The 23229-nt window shown below is 42.8% G+C and overlaps 1 protein-coding gene across 4 annotated transcripts in view; it reads right to left on the bottom strand.

Moving 5' to 3' along the window:
• jph3b (junctophilin 3b) overlaps nt 1-23229 on the bottom strand; it is a 37057-nt gene that overhangs the window by 13348 nt on the left and 480 nt on the right. The window contains exons 2-4 of one of the 4 annotated variants that reach the window (XM_061076943.1): nt 11121-11304; nt 10818-11072; nt 7322-7687 (exon numbers count right to left, since the gene is read on the bottom strand). In XM_061076943.1, coding sequence (XP_060932926.1) covers nt 7322-7687; nt 10818-11072; nt 11121-11304 — 805 coding nt within the window. Of the gene's footprint in view, nt 1-7317; nt 7688-10817; nt 11305-23229 lie in introns of those variants that run through there. The other 3 variants (XM_061076944.1, XM_061076945.1, XM_061076942.1) reach the window with 3 other exon arrangements.

Here is a 23229-nt window from a genome sequence, read left to right as displayed (position 1 = left end):
AGCACAGATAGAAGGAGCAGCAACGGAGCAAAACACTGAGATCTCCTATAATAATAAAATAATTAGGGCCCGAGCACTGCCTGACAGGTGAGCCCTATTGAAATTTTAAGGATTATTATTATTATTATGATTATTATTATTATTATTATTATTATTATTATTATTATTATTATTATTATTATTATTTTATTATTATTATTATTACTACTATTAGTATTATTATTATTCAGGCAAATGAATTGGCTTTTTGAGGGCTTTAACATGCTCAAATTCTTACCAAAATTTGCAGAAAGTTAGAAAGTGGTGAATATTTACGTATTCTGGAGGAATTTTCAATGGGCGTCGTAAAATGGCTCAACGGTGCCTCCCCGAGACCCCCGGAATGTGTTCACATTGACCGATCTTCACAAAAAAACAATACACAGGTGTATCATGACCAGACAAACAAAAAAGTCTAGGGTGCAATTGGAAAAACGCCACAGGAAGCCTGCTATTTTGCATTTAGTGGCCATTTTGGCCATGTTTAAAAATACATTTTATCTATACAGCACCTTTCAGACATAAGCTGCAGCTAAAAGCTCTTTAAATGACTCGTAGCCAAGAGGTAACAGGACGTGGAGATGTGTCGTGTATCTTTACAGTCGACCACCTCATCACTAAGAATCTGCTTGAAGAGTCAGCGACAGTTTTAGAAAGGCACCGACGAGGGAGTTAATGAAAGAGCTGAATCATCCTTGAACCAGTTTAGCCACCGGGGCTTTTCATTTGGATCCAACAGAAAATATATATCTGCAGCCATAATTATCCCACGAGTGAGTTTCAACCTCTCAGGGCTTCTCCTGGTGTTCCACAAGGAAACACCCTGCTGTTCTGCTCTGGGACTCGCACACAGGAAGAGAGAGAGGGGGGGGAGGCTGTCCTGTCCTGGGATCTGCTGCCGTCTAAATCTGGGTTAGATATCTGTGTGAGTGTGTGGAGGAGAATCTGAGCTGAGCTGGTTTCCAGGCCCAGGATGTAACTGGTAACTGGTCTTGTCAAATATTCCCCAAATCACCACTTTGTTTCTCATCGAATTAATAAAATCTGACAATAACCGGATATGTTTCAGACGTGTGGCTCAAGCCGCCTCTGTTACAAAGAATTATAAAAATAAGCTTAGGTTCAGGTTTTAGTGTCAATTCTTAACTTGGACTACTTCTAATTGTAGATTACTGCTGGTTCTGGTGAGATAATGGCAAATATTAAACATCATCTGATGTATAATAGTTTCTTAGGAGATACAGTCACCAGAAGCTTTGTGGAGTAGATGGGAGAATATTCATATTTTACTTCCCCACTTAAAGACTTATATTCTGATAAGAATAAGCGTAGGTTTTAAAATCTAGTGTCAATTCTTTACTTGGACTATTTCTAAATGTAGATTACTGCTGGTTCTGGTGAGATAATGGCAAATATTAAACATCATCTAATGTATAATAGTTCCTTAGGAGATACAGTCACCGGAAGCTTTTTGAAGAAGATAAGAGAATATTCATGTTTTACTTCTGTTTAATAGAAAGTATTTTAACTTTCTGATTTAATTCCTGGACTTATAGTCTTGCTTTTCTCTCGACTGCTTCAACTGAACTCGTGGAATAAGAGCATTCAAGTACTTTCAGTGTTGCGATCTCCTTTAAGCATAAAGTGGCACCCTACTTTAAACAAGGACACTCTGTCCCGCCCCAAAAATAATACAAGCCTCCCCCCCACGTGCAGGAGCTGCCTGTCCTCTAAATATCCAACCACGATGCTCCTTAGTTATCTGAAGTTTTACAGTTTTTAACACTGTCTTTAATTATTTATTTTTAATGTCTTGACCCTGTCAGATCCACCCGTGGCCTCGAGGTTTTCAAATGAGACGTTGTCCACAATTTGATGTGATTAGCGCAGCTCAGCACAAAAACAGGAACGTCTAAAATGGGGTTTGGTCAAGATTAGGAACATGAGAAAAGCTGGAAAGTTGAATAAAGCTGCTTCCAGGACATGTACTGATCTGATTCTCTGCACTTTCTCCAGAGGGGTGTGTGTGTGTGTGTGTGTGTGTGTGTGTGTGTGTGTGTGTGTGTGTGTGTGTGTGTGTGTGTGTGTGTGTGTGTGTCTGTGTGTGTGTGTGTGTGTGTGTCTGTGTGTGTGTGTGTCTGTGTGTGTGTGTGTCTGTGTGTGTGTGTGTGTGTGTGTGTGTGTGTGTGTGTGTGAAAACTAAACAAATTTCTCCCGGTGAAAAAGACGAGGATGTCAAGAGAGTTTGTGGCGATGTGACCTGACGCCGGCGTCGGTGTGTTTCTGTTCATGCAGGAGCTTTGCAAACCAGTCAACTGCCCTCGGCTCAGAACTGGTGTCCACAGTGAGGCCGCTCGTGAAGTGGCCCCCCCCCCCCTGTGTCCCTTTGGCCTGGGGCCCCCAAAGTCCTTTGAAATGCTCCTGTGTGTTACCTGCTCATTGTTGCTCTATTAGTCTTTAACACTGGCTGCAAAACATACAAATCACAACTAACGCAACCTTTAAAACGTAGGATTCTACAAGTTGAGCACCAGAACATATGAAGACCCTGTAGCTGCTCCTTACGGCCCTGTCGCTCTATTAGTCTGCTCTATTAGTCTTTTACACTGGCTGCAAAACGTACAAATAATTCTAATAACACAAAGTTGGTAATAGATATGAAAGTGAGGATGGGATGGGAAAGATTTGTCAGTAAAGGCTCAAGTGTCCCACTCAGCTCAGTGGATGTACGAGCTGCTTAAAAGGACACTGTAGATAAATTATATATTACTAAAAATATAAGTCGAACAGAAATACTTGTGGATGTTGTAAGTGTTATTTTCCAGCATTTTCCAAAGTTCACAGACCTTCACATAAGTCTGTAAGATATGAGCAGAGTGATTCCACCAGTGAAGGCTGATTTATACTCAGTTAGATTCGTGTACGGGTCTTATTGTTTCTAATATGAGACCAGTTTCAGAGGATTCTCCTGTAATACAGGACGTGCAGACACAAATCCAGATGTTTATGTCTCATTTAGGTCACACTTTTACTTGAATGATCCTGAAACAGCCGTCACATACAGTGTTTATGGTTCCTGATGCATTCCTGATACAAACAACGAAAGCCACCCTGTAAAATGTAGGATTCTACAAGTTGAGCCCCAGAACATATGAAGACCCTGTAGCTGCTCCTTACGGCCCTGTCACTCTATTTCTCTGCTCTATTAGTCTTTTACACTGGCTGCAAAACGTACAAATAATTCTAATAACACAAAGTTGGTAATAAATATGAAAGTGAGGATGGGATGGGACAGATTTGTCAGTAAAGGCTCAAGTGTCCCACTCAGCTCAGTGGATGTACGAGCTGCTTAAAAGGACACTGTAGATAAATTATATATTACTAAAAATATAAGTCAAACAGAAATACTTGTGGATGTTCTAAGTGTTATTTTCCAGCATTTTCCAAAGTTCACAGACCTTCACATAAGTTTGTAAGATATGAGCCGAGTGATTCCACCACTAAAGGCTGATTTATACTCAGTTAGATTCGTGTACGGGTCTTATTGTTTCTAATATGAGACCAGTTTCAGAGGATTCTCCTGTTATACAGGACGTGCAGAAACAAATCCAGATGTTTATGTCTCATTAAGGTCACACTTTTACTTGAATGATCCTGAAACAGCCGTCACATACAGTGTTTATGGTTCCTGATGCATTCCTGATACAAACAACTAAAGCAACCCTTTAAAACTTAGGATTCTACAAGTTGAGCACCAGAACATGTGAAGCCCCTGTAGCTGCTCCTTACGGCCCTGTCGCTCTATTAGTCTGCTCTATTAGTCTTTTACACTGGCTGCAAAACGTACAAATAATTCTAATAACACAAAGTTGGTAATAAATATGAAAGTGAGGATGGGATGGGACAGATTTGTCAGTAAAGGCTCAAGTGTCCCACTCAGCTCAGTGGATGTAAGAGCTGCTTAAAAGGACACTGTAGATAAATTATATATTACTAAAAATATAAGTCGAACAGAAATGTTATTTTCCAGCATTTTCCAAAGTTCACAGACCTTCACATAAGTCTGTAAGATATGAGCCGAGTGATTCCACCACTAAAGGCTGATTTATACTCAGTTAGATTCGTGTACGGGTCTTATTGTTTCTAATATGAGACCAGTTTCAGAGGATTCTCCTGTTATACAGGACGTGCAGAAACAAATCCAGATGTTTATGTCTCATTAAGGTCACACTTTTACTTGAATGATCCTGAAACAGCCGTCGCATACAGTGTTTATGGTTCCTGATGCATTCCTGATACAAACAACGAAAGCCACCCTTTAAAACTTAGGATTCTACAAGTTGAGCCAAAGAACATGTGAGGACCCTGTAGCTGCTCCTTACGGCCCTGTCGCTCTCTCCATCACTTCCTTCCTCCTGGTCTGTGACTCCTCCAGCGTGTGGACGAGTGCGGTGAGCAGCTGCCCCCCCCTCAGCAGAACACTAATGGGACTAATAGGATTTGGATCTTCACTGATTCAGCTCGTGTGTTCTCTCGCATGCAGCCTCTACCAACACAGGCATGTTCAGCAGCTGCATTGACATCGTACACATGTAAGCCTATAAGCATGTAAGCAGGAGTTTGTGTGTGTGTGTGTGTGTCTGTTTGTGTGTTTGCCTCCACGCTCTCTCAGGCCACCTGCCAGCATTGTCGGCATAATGCGGAAATCTCTCTCTCTCTCTCTCTCTCTCTGTATGTATGTCTCGCTCCTTCTCACTTTCTTATTCTCTCTTACTCCCAATTTACACCCAGTTCATCCGTCTTCTCGCTTCTTTTCCTCATTCTCACAGTATTTCTGTCTCTGGCCCCTGGACACATGCAAACCTCCCGTCCACACGTGCCCGGTGCACACATACAGTATCCGGTGTATAAGTTACAGCTATTGACCATGATGTCAGAGTGCCACAGCATTGATCGGTTCCAAGGTTAACCGTTAATCAGATAGTGAACATCTGACCCTAACCCTCTTTTCTAACTCAGTGACACTAACCCACGATCTGACGCTGTTTTCACTCCACACGTTGTTGCTCACGTCTCTCTTTTCCATCATCGTAACACAAAGTTACACAACAACCTCTTCCTGGATTTCACTGACGTTATAGTATCTGCTTCCTGACTTGAAGGATTTTCATTTATTGTTGCACAAAGTTCATATCAGCTTTGAAGTAAAGTAACTAAATGCAATTTTATATTCTCCACCAATGAGGCTGTGATGTCACCGTCTGTTTCTCAGCAGGATCCAAAACGAATGAAGCCTACACATTTTAGAATAGATCCACTAGCAGAGCCTCTTCCCATTTACTTCAAAAATGGCGAGATATACGTCACTGCAAATTAAGAAAACACATGCAAATATAGAAACATGTTGCAAGTAGCGAGAAAGGACACAGGAAATGTTTCCAGGGGACCCAAAAAAGTGATGAACCTGCTGTAGTTCAATTCTTTGAGGAGCAGACTTCAATAACTTCACACTTCAAGAATCCTTTTAGTGTTAAGTTTGGATTTTCTAGCTGCAGAGTTAATGTTGATATGACAAAGTAATGAGTAAAACTGAAACCTCGTCCAAAACTAGTGGCCAACACAACATGTCTGACCAGATACTTCAAAAAATCAATTGGTTCCATGTCCAGATCAGATCTATTCTTACAGTATAGGCATGTAAACTTGAAAGTTGATCAAACCCGTAGATGGAGGACTTCCTGTCCACCGACATTTGGAATAACCATCTTTTAAATAGATGGTTTTGATATGGAAGTGATAAGTTCTTCAGTGTCTGGAACATCTTTCTGGCCTGTACGTTGGGATGATGAGGTCCAGGTCCTTCAGAAGGTCCACGTGGTCCAACGTGGTCTGAGAACTCAAGGTTCATCTCAACCAACTTCTTTTCTAGGGTTTCAGACTTCTAAGGGTGTTTGTGTGGCCTCAAGGAAATACTGCTTAAATAAAATACAGCCACGATAAGTGAGACAAACATTTATTATGACTTTACGTATTTCTTTTCAGAATTGGCTGCATGAGGCAAATCAAACATATAAATAATATAGTTTAACTGTGGATTTATCTCTGTGTTGCTATCCAGAGTTCACCGAGTACCGGCCTATAAATGAACAGTATTTATAACCATCTTCCTGGACTGGGACCAAACTGGGTCATAGGCCCGGATCTGTTTGGTCCTCACACGACAAGAGTATCGACGTGTGTCCACGACAACAGGTCCCAGGACAGCTCATTAACTTCTGCTGTGAGGCCTGAGCTGAAAACACAGAAATGCTCCTTGAATCCAATCATTTCTTTCTACTGTAATAGAAAGAGAAAGAGAGAAGGTCGGGGCAGGTCCATTAACATCCCGACCCCAGCTGTGCTCCTGGTGTCAGTCGGGTGAGCCGAGTGATAATGAGAACAGACTCATTCTCATTCAGCCGTGCAGCTCCCCCCCCCCGTCTGAGAGGCGTCCGAGCGTCTGGCTCCGCCCACTGCTCCGCTCCTCCCTCGCCTGTCTTTCACCTTCACCTTAATCCTGCTCTTAATCGCTCATTGATCTCAATTAAAACGTGGAATGAAGCCACAGGCGAGACGACGTCAACGATGACGAAGACGCCCGTCTGTTCACCGGTAGAAGAAGCAGCATCATCAGTGAAAGACAAACCCTTGAAAACCATCGACTGTATATAAAGCTGCCCAAAAGTTGAAGCCAAACTATCTGGATCGCCCCCTGGTGGCTGGCTGCAGTATAGGTTGTGATCACTGAATCTGTCATGTTAGCGGACGGGACATTGACAAACCAAAAAAGTTTCTCATAGAAGGTTTCTGTCATTTTAAGTTGTTCTCATCACACGATGGTGAGTTTCTGGCAAGTTTGGTTTTCATTGATTATTTGATGCTTTAAAAATGGGGTGAAACGTAATGATTGACAGCTGAGACTGACACGTGATTGGTCAAGCACGTGTTTCTACTCCATCCCCCAATCCCTCCTGTACAGATCCAAATACAAAAAATGGTGGCTTTTGTAGAACTGAAGTAATATAGAATCATTTTGATGTTTTATCGCAGTCGACTGACAGCGATTCAAACATTCTTGAACCCTGAAAGGTGCAAAGATATAAATGACATCACAGCCCGGGGCGTAAACATAAACACAGGAAGTGAAAGAACCAAAACTGTTGGAAGAACTTCCTGTGTTTATACGATTTACGATTTTGAAGAAACAACAAAACACAGACTCATCCACAAACCAGCACACTACCTTGAGAGGGCGATTTCAGACTTCTGCCGGGAGATGTCGGCGGCCTTCTGCCCCCCCTCCACGGCGCGGTCCACCTTCTCCCGGATCTTGCTGGCCCTCAGGGGGATCAGGTTCTTCCTCTTCCCGCTGACCAGGATGTTCTGCTTGTACTTCCCTTCCTCTTTCGTCCCGTCCGGAAACGTGGTGCAGCCGTAGCCGTGGCGCTTGTTGCTAAGCCACTCCCCCTCGTACTGCAGCCCGTCGGAGCGCCGGCTCGACCCGAATCCGGTCCGCTTGTCGTTCTTCCACTCGCCGCTGTAGGTCTCCGTCGCTGTCGCGTCCACGTCGTCGTCGGCAACCGCCAACTCTGCGTCTGCGTCCCCGAGACTGGGAGGGAGAGTGAACACATTAGTTTGATTGTGTATTAAAGCAATAATCAATATCTGTTTTTGAATATAAACAGGTTTTAAAAGGGCTAAAATAAATATAATACTAAATATGGAAAAACATATTGTATATTGTGAGTAGGGTTGCAAAGGGGCGGAAAGTTTCTGGTAAATTTCCGGAAACTTTCTGGAAACTTTCCATGGGAAGATTGGCTCGGGAATTTGGGGAATTTTGAAAAAAAAAAAAAACTATGCAAATTAAACGCTGAGCAATAAAAACATCATTCAAAACTCTATTTTAAAGATGTATGGAACGTTGAGTTTCAACCCTCCACTGTGCATTCTTCCATCACATGCACAGATAACTCCCAGCATGCTTCACTCTACAGCAGGGCTATTGAGGCCTGCTGTAGTGTGCAGGACTAGTCAGGTAAGTTTCCATGATATTACTGGGGAAAATATATTAGCATGCTGATTGAGGATTGTTCATCTGTTCATCTAGCCTATTTCCATTCATTTATCCATCAATTGTAAAACATGTTTACAGACGATTCCAATTGTTTGGCTAACTATTTATATCTCTGGCATTGCATTAGTGTTTTTTTACAAACTTTTTTCTCATTTTATTCTACAGAACAATGCCACGTGCACTCTCTCATGTGTGGAGACATTTCACCCCATCCAATGTAGAAGGAAAGGCTGTGTACATTTGCAAATACTGTGCAAAGACCTATGTTAAGAATGACACAACGATGCAGAAGCATATAGTCAAGTGCCCAAAGTTTCCTCAGGGCTCAAATCAGCCTATAACAAAACAAAATGTTTATATTTATGTCTGTATATGACAAGGTAAATACAGTTAGTATAAATTACCCACAACATTTCCAGTTTATTCCCGTTAATTCCCGTTAATTCCCATGGAAAGTTTCCAACTTTGAATATTCCCGGAATTTTGCAACCCTAATTGTGAGCAACCGAGATGTTGATGATGGTGAAGTTGAAGGTAATTCCGCGGACCCAGAACTAGCTTGTATAGTAAAGTTTATTACAAGGAAGTTCACAGATCAGGACGGGCATGTAGATACCAGGAGACATCACACGCCAATAGTGAAGCCTAACTCGCAGGGGTCGAGCACACACTCTTTAGAGGTTGCCTTCGCCCATGACAACGTCCCACATCCCGTGGTTTAGCAGGACATGACTGCATGTGTCTGAGCATCTGATATGTACAAGAAATGATGAATTCATAAGGGCATGCCTCGTGCTTAATAGACAATGACCCCAGGAGGCTGCAGCGGATCATCCGCTCTGCTGAGAAGGTGATCGGCTGCAATCTGCCATCTCTACAGGACCTGTTTGCCTCTAGGACCCTGAGGCGTGCAGGTAAGATTGAAGCCGATCCTTCTCACCCGGGTCACAAACTCTTTGAGGTTCTTCCCTCGGGCAGGAGGCTGCGGGCCATCAGGACTGAAACCTCCCGCCACAAGACCAGCCATCCCTGCTGTAGTGGGCCTTATCAACAAGGCCCGGGACCCCCACCTGACTTGGACTATTATTCCACCCCCACATCTCCAGGATGTGTTAAATTAACACATTATATCATATCATATTATATTATACTGCATTACATTGCATATTGCAATATGACACTGTTAACTGTTTTGCATTTAGCATTTCACTTTTTACTTCACTTTTTATATTTTTTATATATTTTTATTCAGAAATGTTTATGTCAAAATAAATGTTACTTTGTATAAATATTGGTAAAAAGTGAGTAAATAAGAAGTAAACAGTGAGTAAATATATACTGGTTTCCCATTTTGTATTGCTCTCCTATGCATGTTGTATTTATTGCGTTTTTATGTTTCTATGTTCATTGTTTGCACCAATAACCAGAGCAAATTCCTTGTATGTGTGAACGTACTTGGCAATAGAATACTTCTGATTCTGATTCTGATTCTGATTCTGATTCTGATGTTTTATACTCATCCATTAACAGGTCAGATCATTCCCTAGGGGGAGAGAACTAACTAGAAATACATGGAGGAATTTCTGAGAATCCAATCATGAGGGCCGCATGCTTAAACATGTGATTCTGGTTTATACCTGTGTTAAAGGGATCGATTAGCAGAATATACTACAAACACATCAGCCAATGATTGATTAACTGCGATACATCACACACACGGATCTGTTTCCGGCAGCAGAAAGGAAAAAAACCCTAGAAACCTCTGCCCTTCTCAACCTTGCTACTGATCAACCCGTCACTAATCAGACCTGATGAGCCACTCTGCCAACAAACGGGTTTAGAGCCGCTGACGCTCGCTGTCCAGTAATTGGTCCCTTTAAAAATAAAACACCTCAATCCAAACACTACCTCTGGTCCACGACCGATCGACCACATTCGATTCAAATCAGCGGTGGTTTGCAGGAAGTCCCACCGGGGGATCGGATCTGCTGAGTCCAACGTGACCGGACAGATAGTGTTAACTGCAGCTGGTTTGGATCTATGACGTCCAGATGAAGGACACTTGCCTTCTTGTCCTCTCACCATACTTTCTACCTGCTGGGGTTTTCTCTTCTCCACTAGTCGACGATCAAAACCACGAGTTTAGCATCTTTGTGGACTATAGTCGTTCATCTGTCACGGTCATAGGCGTAGTTCTCTATGAGACTTTAAGGCTGAAGATATTCCTGATTTAACAACGCATTTGCTTCATGGCTGCGTTAACGTCTTCTGGGTCCAATTAACGTGACACGTATGCAAAATGCAATTCCCACAGGAGCGGTAGGGGGCAGTGTAGAGGCAGTACAACACCTCAAGTGTCATGTAGCCGTTTTCTATGTACACAATGCAAATTCTGCAGATTAGGATGTAAATACTTTACCAGGAACAGATAAAACCATCAACTTTACTTGTCATCTTCTTAATCACATTAAGAGTTGGAAAGAAAATGTGATTAATCGACTCGTCCAAATAACTTTTGGGGATATTTGACACTACTAAAATGGAGTAGCTGTAGATGCCCTGCTCTCTGTTCTCTTTCCTCTCCAGGTCTAACTCTTCTTTACGGAGTCTACCACCATGTCAGCAGCTGGTTCTCCAGCCTCTCTTCCTCCTGGTTCCTCACCTGATGGTGGAGTTGATGTCGGACGCAGCCGAGGACACGGTGCTCATCCCGGCTTCGCTCCTGAACGAGCTCTGCTTCGACCTCTGGGAGGCCAGAGAGCTCCTGGACTCGGACTTCCTCAGCTTGAGGCCGGACAGGATGGACCTCCTGAAGAGCCCGCCTTTCCTCTTCCCCTTCAGCAGCTCGGCCTCGCTGTGCGCCATCAGCACGAAGCCCCCCCGGGACACGGCCGGGCTGCTGCCGCTGCTGCCCGTGCTGCACATGGAGACGCTGGTGGTCAGCGTGCCGGGGACGGGGGGCGGCCCAGGGACCACCGCCCCGGTCCGGTCCAGCAGGGCCGTGCCGTTGCTGTGTTCCGAACCGGAGCGGAGAGAGTTTATAGAGGTTCGCAGAGGGGAGCGGATGACGGCCGCCATCCCGTAAGGAACGCTCTGACGAACGCCGTAGCCGTGTCGCATCCCGCCGACCCACTGACCCTGGAAGGTTCCTGGAGAGAGAGAGAGAGAGAAACAGATTTAATACAGAGTCTCACTCCTCAGGGTCATGATGTCTGCAGGAGGTGGACGTGCAGGTCACAGTCACAGAGCAGCAAGTGAGAATAGAAACGTAGAGATGATCAGTGGAAACACAACGGAAGCAAATATCTGCACGAAGCCTGAATTCATTATAGTTTATTAAATCATTGATTGGAAAAACTAACTCATATAGATCTAGATTTATTTAGATTAACCTCAGGGGGTCTGTAACCCTTTTTAATTTCTAAGAGCTACTTTGACTAAATGAAAGTGGCCAAGAGCGACTTATGTTTTTATATTTGATTCACACATTTTCCAACTAAACAAAGATAAAAGACTTTTCTGTGTGAATTCACATATTTTATTATTTTATTATATTATATTATATTATACTGTATTACATTGCAATTTGACACTGTTCACTGTTTTGCTTTTTGCATTTTTAATTTGACTTTTTACTTCACTTTTTATATCTTTTATCTTTTATATATTTGTATATAGATATGTTTATGTCTAAATAAATGCTACCTTGTATAAATATTAGAACAAGTGAGTAAATAAGAAGTAAATAGTGAGTAAATATATATTGTTTTTTTTATTATTATTATTGTTTTTCTTATGTGTGGTGTATTTATTGTGTTTTTATATTTCTATGTTCATTGTATGCACCAATAACCAAAGCAAATTCCAGGTAGATGTTAACCTACTTGGCAATAAATACCTTCTGATTCTGATTCTGATTCTGATTCTGATTGGACAGACGCTCGTCTCTCACTGAGCGAATCACTTTGCTTCTTTGAGATTGTGTTAATTCCTGTGGAATTTGTGCCATTTGCCTATAATATCAACTCCTTATTAGATGAGCCCTGGGGTTAAGGTCGTCCCACATCTCTCTCTCTCTCTCTCTCTCTCTCTCTCTCTCTCTCTCTCTCTCTCTCTCTCTCTCTCTCTCTCTCTCTCTCTCTCTCTCACTCTCTCTCTCTCCCTGCAGTCCTTGTTGCTAAGATGTCAATTTACAGCAGCAGGAAGAACAGAGTAGAGGACAGGCCAGGACAAGAAGCTCTTCCTGTTTTTATTTTGTTGCTGAAAGCAAGAGTCTGGAGAAATGAAGGACATGAGGACATGGATGGGTTCATCAAACCGTATGTTCTGTGGTTGAGGATGTTTTAATATTTAATATGACTATTTAATATTGTTCTGAACGTACTGTTCATATCCATTGAAACACTGACAGAACTTTTGTATACATTTTGAAAAAATCTCTCTCGGCCTAACATTCCTGCCCTGTCTCACAGTGGAGCTTCTCCTGATCTGTGAATTGTCACAAACCGTCTCAGTTTCCAGCAGCGATTCAAATGGGTTTTGTGTTGTTCTCATTTATCTCTGAGTCAGGGAGTCGACCAATCTTCTTACCTCGTTATAATCATCGAAACGTAGCAGCAGGGAAATACTGACAAGAATAAATAAGATGTTTTGAAGTCAAAGAAACATCCAGAAATATCCCAGAAGTTAAATAATTTACCTCTAGACTCTTCTATCTGTGATGTCATATTAAAATGTTTTGATAAAATAATTTGAGACATAATTACTAATAGATAATTTTCTACTCAAGTAGACGAGTTACATTTACTTTTACTTGAGGACATTATTGTCTATTTATTTGTACTTTTACTTAAGGGAAAATATTTGCGTACTTCCTCCACCACGGCTGCATTGTGAGAGAGAATCCAAAACAAGAATTCAATACAGAATAATATTAGTTAATCACAGGGATCTTCTTCTCGAAAGCAGCAGCAGAACAAAGATGATGTTTTAATCTGTTTAAACTTAAATTAGCTCTTCTCTCTGTGATGTCATATTCAAAATCTTATTTTTAATGAAGATAATTTGAGACACATTAGGATGAGAAGTTGTACATTGGTTTGTTTTCCTCTTGTCAGCTCGTCCCGTTCATTCATACGCGCTCGCAGCTACATAACTGCCCTTACATCTGAAAAGTAGGGCATCTGAGTGTGTGTGTGTGTGTGTGTGGTTCCATCATTCTCTCTCTCTCTCGCTCTCTCTCACACACACACACACAAACCCACACACTCCAACGGAAGTGTGTGTTCCAGCTGGAGTGCAAGTGATCCATCCCTCCTGCCCCGTCCCTCTGATGTAACAGCACTCTGATTCATTCTCCAACCAAACTACGCGACCATATAAGGACTGCAACCACGTTCTCCGTCACAATCGCAAACGCACACACAAAACGTTTCCCTTGTGGGATCAATGTGTTGGTGAAGTGGGAAGTGCTGAATGGAGCCAATCTTATGAGCCAATCGTATCCTTGCTTACGTCCTGAGACACAAACACAGTCACCGGGCCAAAAAGCTTCTCTGAGAAGTGCTGCTGTTTCTAGACTTGCCCTTGTCATTATCCCTCACACACACACACACACACACACACACACACACACACACACACACACACACACACACACACACACACACACACAAACACACACACGGACACACACAAAGAAAAACAAAAACAGAATCCGTGTCACAGACAGCTGGCCGGCACATCTGGCCAGGTCTTTGTAATCTTGTCAGTACACAGCTGTACGACCATATGATAGACAGATCAAAGAACACACACACACACACACACACTAACACACAAACACACTCCATGCATCTGCGTGGTGAGATTTATTCATTAAACCGACAGAACGCTCGAGCCGGACACTTAGTCAGAGGACGACAGAAGAAGAGAGACGATCACAAGCTTCTCCTGTTTGCCTCAAGTCAGAAAACTTATTTTACACAAAGTGTCACTTACTCTACTGATTCTAGAAGGATGAATGTTGAGTAATCACACTCAAAAAAAGAGCAAAACAAGTAGTATGTGTACACAATTCTTGTTTTGGATGTTCACTATTCTCCTATAATGCAGCAGAGGTGGAGGAAGTACAAACTTCTAACATTTGACATATTAAAAGTACAAATCAAGTAAAGGTAACCTTTATACTTTAGTCATATTTAGCAAGTTCTTGCTTTTAAATATGCTTAAAGTATAAAAAGTAAAAGTATTTGCCAAGTCCTAATGTAATCTATTGTTGAAGTGGGCGGGGCCTAATGTGACCTGCCCGCTGTTATTGGATCAGTGAAATGTGGTGAATCTATAAAGATCAGTATGCACAATATAATATATGCAATAAGTGCAGAATATGAAGTTGGATATTTGCAAATGTCTCTACTTTTTTAAATATAAAAAAATATGAATAAATAGGTTGTTTTATATGAACCAAAAGAAAGGAAAACACACTGTACTTGAGATTTGAACAGTTTTACACATATTATCCCCTAATTTGCAAAGTATTGAATACCCCTCCACTTCCAGCCCCCTCAGTGTAAACACAGTGTGTCTTTTATTCTGTCGTCCCTATTTAAATACTGTAAATACTCCTGTAATTACCTCCCAGTACAACACAACCCAGACCCTCAACTAAAGAGGAACATCAGCTTTCAACCAAAGCAGAACGTTGCAGCCTTGAATGACGCAGGGTTTATCTCAGGGTTGTTTCAGTTTTTAGCATCGAAGGAGACTCAGAGTGCGAGTGAGTGAATGTGTGTGTTGCTTTATGCCTTTTCATGGTTTCTTGGAGGCAAATAACAGCTTCAATTAGTAATGAGCGGGCAAATGAAATATTCAGTGTGGCTCCACGTTGCTTCTGCCTGTCGCTCTCCATGGTGCTGAAAAAGAAGCCGGCCGGGATTTTCTATCAAATCAAACACGTTTACTGATTTTGTGTCAAATCTCTTCATGATGTGGAAACTAGAAAAACAGAGGTTCAGACTTTATACAGTCAGAAGGAAACACGCGTGTACAGTAGAGAGCTTATCCTCCTCTCATCGTGTTCAACTGTCACAGTCGTATAGAGAGAAAAAACAGATTTCTGGATATATAAAGGCCTCGACCCCCCGGGCCTTTGGTTGTGAGGAGAATCCACTTCGCAACTCGCACGCCAACGTGATTCCGCTGATTCCGCCTGGAGGCCGACAGGAAGTGCTCTCGCATCATATGGGCTCGTGACCCCGGCCGCGACCACCGCGGGCACGAGGCAGCGGCACGGAAAGAGTTCACGTGGAGAGATCAAAGCTGTGGAAACATCACAGGGACACAGCGATTTGATCGACCCACGGGCTGAATTCGTAATTGCGTCTTTAGCAAACGCGTGCGTCTGTTGCCTGTTTCTAGGTTAAAAGCCATCTGTCTCTCTGGGTCTGAGTTTCACTCTGAAGAAGCTGCAGCCGGAGACACTTGTCGAAATAAATCGTTAAATGATGCTGGTTCGACTGAACTGTTCGGCTCTCGTCTCCTCTAACGAGTATCGTGCGACTCACACCGAGTATTGTGATGACAAGGCTTCAAAGTTCACTCACAGGACTCAAGGTTTGAGGTTCATGTGCCTCAGAATAATCGTTTGTACGTCACAATAGCAGAAAGAAAGAAAAAGCGTGGAAATAGAGCGGCTGTGGATGAGTTTACATTTGTTCTGTGACAGTAACGTTAGAAAGACAAAGCTAAGTTTCTCAGACAGTTTTTCCTTTATGTCTTTGTGCCAAGGGGGGGTTTCAGGGGTAGAGATTTTAGAGGAGATCTATTCAGGCTGAATATTTTCCCTTGTGTTACTGCTTGAAAAGGTTTACAAGCTCTAATGTAATTGAGGGGTTGAGGTTTAAGCTTCATTTTATTTGGAGCGTTCATTTGACGGGAACATAAAACTTTACAACTATCGCCCAAGTGTCTCGAAAAATGAGTCCGATCCAAATCTTTCAGAATTTAAGATGGGAACTAGAGCCTCCGTACTGGGGGGGGGACGTCACCACCAGGTGAGCTGTGGGGTCCCGTGTACGATGGCTTGAGGGTCGTACTTCGGTGGCCGCAGGTTTGATTCCGACACGCCCCTTTGCTGAGGGTCTTTCTTCCCCTTTCATGCTTAACTCCGTCCTATCGAAGAGAAGCTTACTGCCCAAATGAAATCTAGAATTTAAGATGAGGAATACTGTCATAGTTAAAACACTGGGATGGATACACATTTTAACAAATCCTCCACTGCCGTATTTCAATATATAATCCGACCCTTTTAACTCATTGCCATCCATTCCCCAGTAACCAAGACTTTCAGGAAAGTTGCCGTACAGTATCCCAACAGGCCAGCGAAGCCTCATTAGTATTTCTGGTTGTTACTGTATCAGCAGCGGTGGAGCAGGGCAGACTTCCAAGATAGATAATTCAGAGTTTGCATGTTTCAGACAGCATCGCAAATCCTCACTTCAAGCATCAAGCCGTTCCATTGCATAAGCTGAAGCCTGCAGTGGGCTTGTTGTGGCGGGGGAGGAGGAGGAGGAGGAGGAGGAGGAGGAGGAGGAGGAGGAGGAGGAGGAGGAGGAGGAGGAGGAGGAGGAGGAGGAGGAGGAGGAGGAGGAGGAGCATGTTTGCAGTGACTCCGAATAGAAAAGAAACCATCAAAGTGCAAGTGACATCTGTACCTAATTTCTCTGTCGTACGATTTGACTGTGTCCATGGGGGAAATAAAATAAAACCGTGCAAACACAAAGCAGGTGGATTTTCTTTCACTCCACTATTTAAAGGTCACACTTCTTTTTATCTGAATGGATGTTTGGGTATAATGTGAAATCCTTTCAGGAGACGGACGTCAATCTGATGCCTGAGGATTCACATCATGTAGCAAAGAGGTGCTGGAGTGTAACAGAGAGAGAGAGAGCGAGAGAGAGAGACGCGTCAGCTGGAGAGAAGAGTGACAACGACACCGAACCAGGTAACTAAAGACAAGTGAGACAGCCTGGACAAACAGCTGGACCCACACACACACACACACACACACACACACACACACACACACACACACACACACACACACACACACACACACACACACACGTCCTAAACTACACAACACCCGACACGGAGAGAGTCAGTTCAAAGCTAAACCTCTGCCCCCCCGTAAATCTCTGTGTGGGACCATTATCCGTTTAAGAGATTTTGCTCGGGCCCCGTTTCTGTCTGAGTCTCTTTGAGGATTATTTATCTGCTGAAACATTTCATGAAAAAAGACCAACGACAACACGGCTGTTTGGGATTTTATAACCAATGTTTTTCTATTAGAGTTCAGCTGTGATTTGTAAACACAAAAACTTTATAAACACAAATACTATACTGTATATGTATGATAAAAATCGATCTAAACCAAATATATTGGATTTTTTAGGTATTACAATGCATCGCTACACGGTCATGCATGCATGTGCAAAACAATTTGGGGCACACTCACAAAAAGCCAAAGCACTTGTAGAAGTAAAAATGAAATGTACAAATGTCTCACAAACACAGACGCCAATAGGTCAACGATAAAGGCTATCAAATGGAAATCAGCAGAAGAAGAAAGTACGTAATAAACGATTTAAAAACAATCAAATATGACAAACAGGGACGATAATAAACCAACAAAAGAACAAATATGAAGGCAAACGTCCCAACTTTAACATCAGGGTGGAGATACGACTCTTCAACGTTCCAACACAACTTCAGCATCTGCACAAACTACAGAGGAATCTCACTCCTTCATTGACAGGATCATCTCGATCAGAATAAAGGAATCAGTCACCGGCTTCAGGAGCAGAACTCTGAGTTCAACAGACTCAGATCCTGGACTGTGATTTATAATGAACCATGAAGGAACATAAAGTTGTGTTCTGTGTCCGTCTGAGTAGAATAACTCATAATCTACCAAAACAATTTCCATGACATTTTGCGGAGGGGTTGACCCGAAACGTTTTGGAGCAAATCCGGATAAATGGTCAGATCCAGGATTATTTATTTTCTCCCTTTCTTCAACATGGCGAGACAAATCTCATGTTGTCATTTCAGTCTCCTGGGTGGAGTAGAAGCTTGAGTGATGTTGAAGCCACATAATTCAACTAGAAGTCGATTTTTTCATTGCATTTTGCTTTTATCAATGTTTTATGCACAAGGTGGCTTAAAAAAAATTGAAGTTGGTGTTTAAATAAATGCAAAAAATAGCTCACAAAAGGGGCATTTGCTTTTGAACAAAACAAAGACACTACTTTTGAAAAGTCCTGCTTCACAAAACCTCTCTTTGCCAGCTTATAATATCCCAGGTTCTAGAAACAACCCTCACCCTCTGGTCTGTTTGATGCCCGGGACGAACCAATCTGGATATTTTGCAAAACTAACTTTTCCTCTGCGTATGAGATACTGGTCCACACAGAAAATAAAGCTTGTATGGATAAAATATGGATGGAAACAAAGGGGGAAATATCTGTAAAAAGAATATTCAGTAGTGTCTCCGACCTCATGTCTCCGTCTTGTGCCACAGGATTGTGTAATATTTAAGTCACATTGGTGATTGTGTATTTGACCAGCTACTTGAAACTGGTCCAATCTGAACCAACCCGACCTCCTGCTTGTCCGAGTGATCCAGAGAAACTGAGACAAAGCGTCTCTCTGCTGAACAGTTTCCTCTCACTCACGCAAACAGGCTGCAAACAGATTCCCTCAAACTCCGTCCAAGGGAAACAGGTTTCAGTCTTGATTTGGTTTCTCACTCCAAGTAAAAAAAACCACTGACCGTGTGTCGGAGCAGATCATCCCATCATCCGATCTGCTCCGAGCTGTGGAGTTGTGGGGGTGTATCTGTATTTATTTCATCAGCTTACATAATGTGGTCGGAGCTGGAATAATGACTTTGTATGTGGCAGCCGTGAGCCAACTAACAGAATATGTTTATGCCCGGACAATTATAATGTTGTTGTAGAGCATTTGCCGAACGCTCGGGGGACGAGGCCGGGGGTCCGGGACGTTTCTGAGCCGTCACGAGCTCCAAGCATCTGTGATGGTCTTTGGACCTGAGAGAGAAGCCGTCACTGCCTCGTGTCCTCCTGAGATCTTCTCTTCACATCTGCTGGAATAATTCAGTCTCTGTGTGTTTGATACTGAGCTCGTCCGTCCGGGTGTAATGTGACAGTTGTAATCTCTGCTTCTCCCTTTGTGACTCACTTCGTTCCCATCTAAAATGATTACTGTGTGTGTGTGTGTGTGTGTGTGTGTGTGTGTTCGTGTGTGTGTGTGTGTGTGTGTGTGTGGTTGGTAATCAGTCAGCTTAGCTCTTCATCTCGGTAAACAATTAGCCCGGAAGGCCGAGCCGGCCAATCAGAGCCTAGCAGAGGCAGCCGGGCGGCCAATAGCAGCGAGGAACACTGAGTCCCCCTGTGACACGCTGACCCGCTGCATGTCGGTGAGCGTTGCTATGGAAACCCTACTGTACAGAGCGGCTCCGAGGTAACGCAGTGAAGCGAGGGTGGGAAAGAGCGAGGTGGGAGGAGAGGAGAGGAGAGAGGGATGTGTGCAAACGTAGGACGAGGAAGGAAAAAGCCAAAGAGCGGAGGAGGAGTGATTCCTAGAGAAGTGGCCTCGGGTGTAGTTGGAGGAGAGAGAGAGAGAGAGGGATGGACTCCACCGAGGGAGAGGGAGCCGGCTCGGAGGTGCACAGCCTGTTCTCAGTGTGTCGGCTGCAGAGCATCTCTGAGTGTTTCGGTTCTGGACTCTTTGGAGGAGACAGAGTCCTGAGGTTCTGAAGGTTAGATCCTCAGCTAGAACCTGAGAGGAACCTGAGTTCAGCTCAAAGAACCGAGGCCTTGTTTCCTCAGAGATCCACAGGAAATCAGATTCTGTTCATGTGATTAGTCGGCAGAAAATAAAAGATGTCCACCTTCATGTTCTATTTAACTTATTTCTCTACTTGTCGTTATTTAACCACTATTCCACTTTAATTCTGCTTCTCAAAGAAAATCAAATTAATCCAAAATAACAAACGAATCTCATTTATAGTTTGTAATTATTTTGTTCATTAAAAAACGATTTAAGCTTGATGTTATGTTTCCACAGAACATTGACCTCATTCAGAATAAAACATTATTCTGATTATAATGTTTCCATGAGTTCCTAATACAATATTCCATTTATATTTACATGCTATAGAGCATAATTATATTTTGACTAATATCATCTTCACATCCTCCTACTTGTTTACACCCATGTTTGTTCCAACAGCTGCTAACTGTCACATGATGATTAGCAGAGAAAACGATGATCAATGTTAAATACGAGCTTCCGATTCCGAAGCAATTTAATATATAAACCATCCTTAACCAGGCATAAGGCTCTTATTTTGAAACATGAGACAGGAAGGACTTGTGTTTAGCTGGCAAGTCACGATGATCGGGTGAAAATACGTCAAGAGACAAAAGATGCGTAAACACAGAAATCCATATCTTACTGTCCAGATTACAACGAGTAGGAGTAGTAGTAGTACTGGTTGTGGTATTAGTGGTAGTAGCAATGGTAATGTTAGTGGTCGTAGAGGTAGTAGTAGTAGAAGTACTAGTAGTAGTAGTAGTAGAAGAAGTACTAGTAGTAGTAGAAGATGTTAATACTGTAACTTGGTCAATCACTCTCTATAAAAACCTTCAGTTTGATGTATAACCTCATATGTGAAATACAAATACATGCTGCAAGTATAAGTACACAATGTACTGCTGGAGCTGGATAAACACTCATAACTAGGCCAATCTCTGCTGCATGTACAGTATGTGGGTTCAAATACTTCACAGAGCAACAGTGTTGTTATCTCCTCTCTCTCTCTCTCTCTCATTCTCTCTCTTATTCTCTCTCTCTCTCTCTCCGGGAGGTTTTCTTATCACGGTTCTGTTCTCTCTCTGTTTTCATCCTTCATCTCTTTTCTCTCTGAAACGACCTCACTCGTCCCCTGATGGAGAGAATCTCTCGTATTAATAACGATATCCATCCATCCATCTTTCCATTATCCGTCCATCACTGGACTGATCCATTCATCCGTCACTCTGTACATCTGTCCATCCATCTCTCCGTCTATCCGTCCCTCCCATCTGTCTGCTTATCTATCAGGGCCACTTCTTCTTCTCCTCCGTCCTGAATCAACCTCTCACACCCGTCTGGTCTGGGGATTGTATCAGGCTGCTTTAGGACAGTGTGTGTGTGTGTGTGTGTGTGTGTGTGTGTGTGTGTGTGTGTGTGTGTGTGTGGTCCAGACGAGCTTTGTGAAACCTGCTGGTTGTAGAGTTATGTAACACGGCTTTAACTGTACTGTGTGTATGCGTCTGTTGCTCAGCTCACACACTTTTTCAGCCCGATTGTGTGCCGCGTGTGCGTTTTTTTACACACACATTGTGTATGCATGGCACGTGTGCTTGTGTGTTTCTATTTTTAAGCAGGAATCCATATGGTATGTGTCTCATTAACGGTGACTGAACTGAGCTCGGCTCTAAGTGCATTGACGGCATTGATTTCAATTTCAGGGAAAATCTGGTGTCGATTTAAAAGATATTCTGTAAAATAAAGACCCTTTAAAATATCTGTAAATATGCAAAAACACTTTGTATGCAACAAATAACAAAGAGAACTGTTAATCTTGTTGCCGTAACCTATGGATTGACTTTTAAAAAAATCAAATCACCAGAAAATCAAGTCATCGATATATTCCATGCAAATAATTGACTAATACGTTTAGATTTTCTGGCCAAGGTCCAAATGAAAACACTGTACATGTACTTGTTGTATTTATACCGATTCAAGCAGTTTGGTGTCAAGAAGAAAATGTAGAGAAATATTGGATTGACCAAAATGACCCGTATCTCAAACCGATTTCCTCAACGCCAGGATGAAGTGTTCCGGTCACTTTCCCTCCGGCAACATCGTGAACTTTACATTTGTGTTTTTACTTTAATTCCCAACCAATAACTTCATCCAACTGTCTGATGGATTTCCATGAATGAACTTTAGTAAAGACATTCATGCTCCCCAGAGGAAGAGCGTTGATCCCCTTTCTTCTAACTTCAGGTCCAAATGGGAATTTATGCAAGAGTTCGATAAGACTAAAGACGTGAGCATAAGCCAAATATAATGTTTAGTGCTGATTAGCAAATGTTAGAAAGGTGACATGCTAACTTGTAGCTTAGCATCACTGTTAGCTGGTTCACTTCAGCTTTTAGAGCAAGGCTACAAACTCTCAGTTTAAATCACTGTACAAGTTTATAATTCTCACATTTAGGATCTCACGACTCAGAGGAGTTTTCCCAGAGGCAACAATATTATCTTAAAGATTCTGTGGGTTATAAGTTGAGGCTGGTTTGACGTTTTTGCATTAATTTGCTGCAGCTCTCTGCACTGACCTGCTTTACCTTCAACTTCAGGACGACTTGAGTGGAATAATAATTAAAAAAATCCGCCTGTTGCTCCGCCACACAAGTCTGGAGCCTTTGCTGTGTATTTGAAAATACTTCACAGTACACGGGAGTAATTAAAAAACAGACAGTTTCTGCTGCTGTGGGGAAATTAACAGTGAATTACGGCCGGTTCCTCGGGAGCTGTCGTCCTCCTCTGTCCCTCCGACCCTTTATTCCTCCCTGAAGACTGCATGGCCTGAATCGAAGGCCTCCAAATAAACCGTGTGTCCTCATGCAGCTGAACCGAGGGGTTGAGACCGGAGGAAAGAGAGGAAGAGGAGGACAACCAGAGAGGAAGAGGAGGACAACCAGAGAGGAAGAAACCAGAGATTGAGAATCATTCATCAAAGCCTGTCCTTGTGCAACCCCCTGCCGCTGCATGAATGGGTGTGATGACAGGGGGGGGGGGGGGGGTGGCGGGCGGCGGCGGGAGAAAGGATGACCCGAGAAGACCTCGGGACAAGCTCCTCCCACTGTAAATCTGTCACCTGGTGTGACTGTCAGCACTCGTTCAATCATCCTCCGGTTACAAGGCGCTGGTTTTCATTG

Source organism: Limanda limanda, chromosome 8 (genome assembly GCF_963576545.1).
Source record: "Limanda limanda chromosome 8, fLimLim1.1, whole genome shotgun sequence".
Lineage (NCBI taxonomy): Eukaryota > Metazoa > Chordata > Actinopteri > Pleuronectiformes > Pleuronectidae > Limanda > Limanda limanda.
The sequence above is the reverse complement of the archived record's forward strand: the minus strand, read 5'-3'. Positions and strand labels throughout refer to the sequence as shown.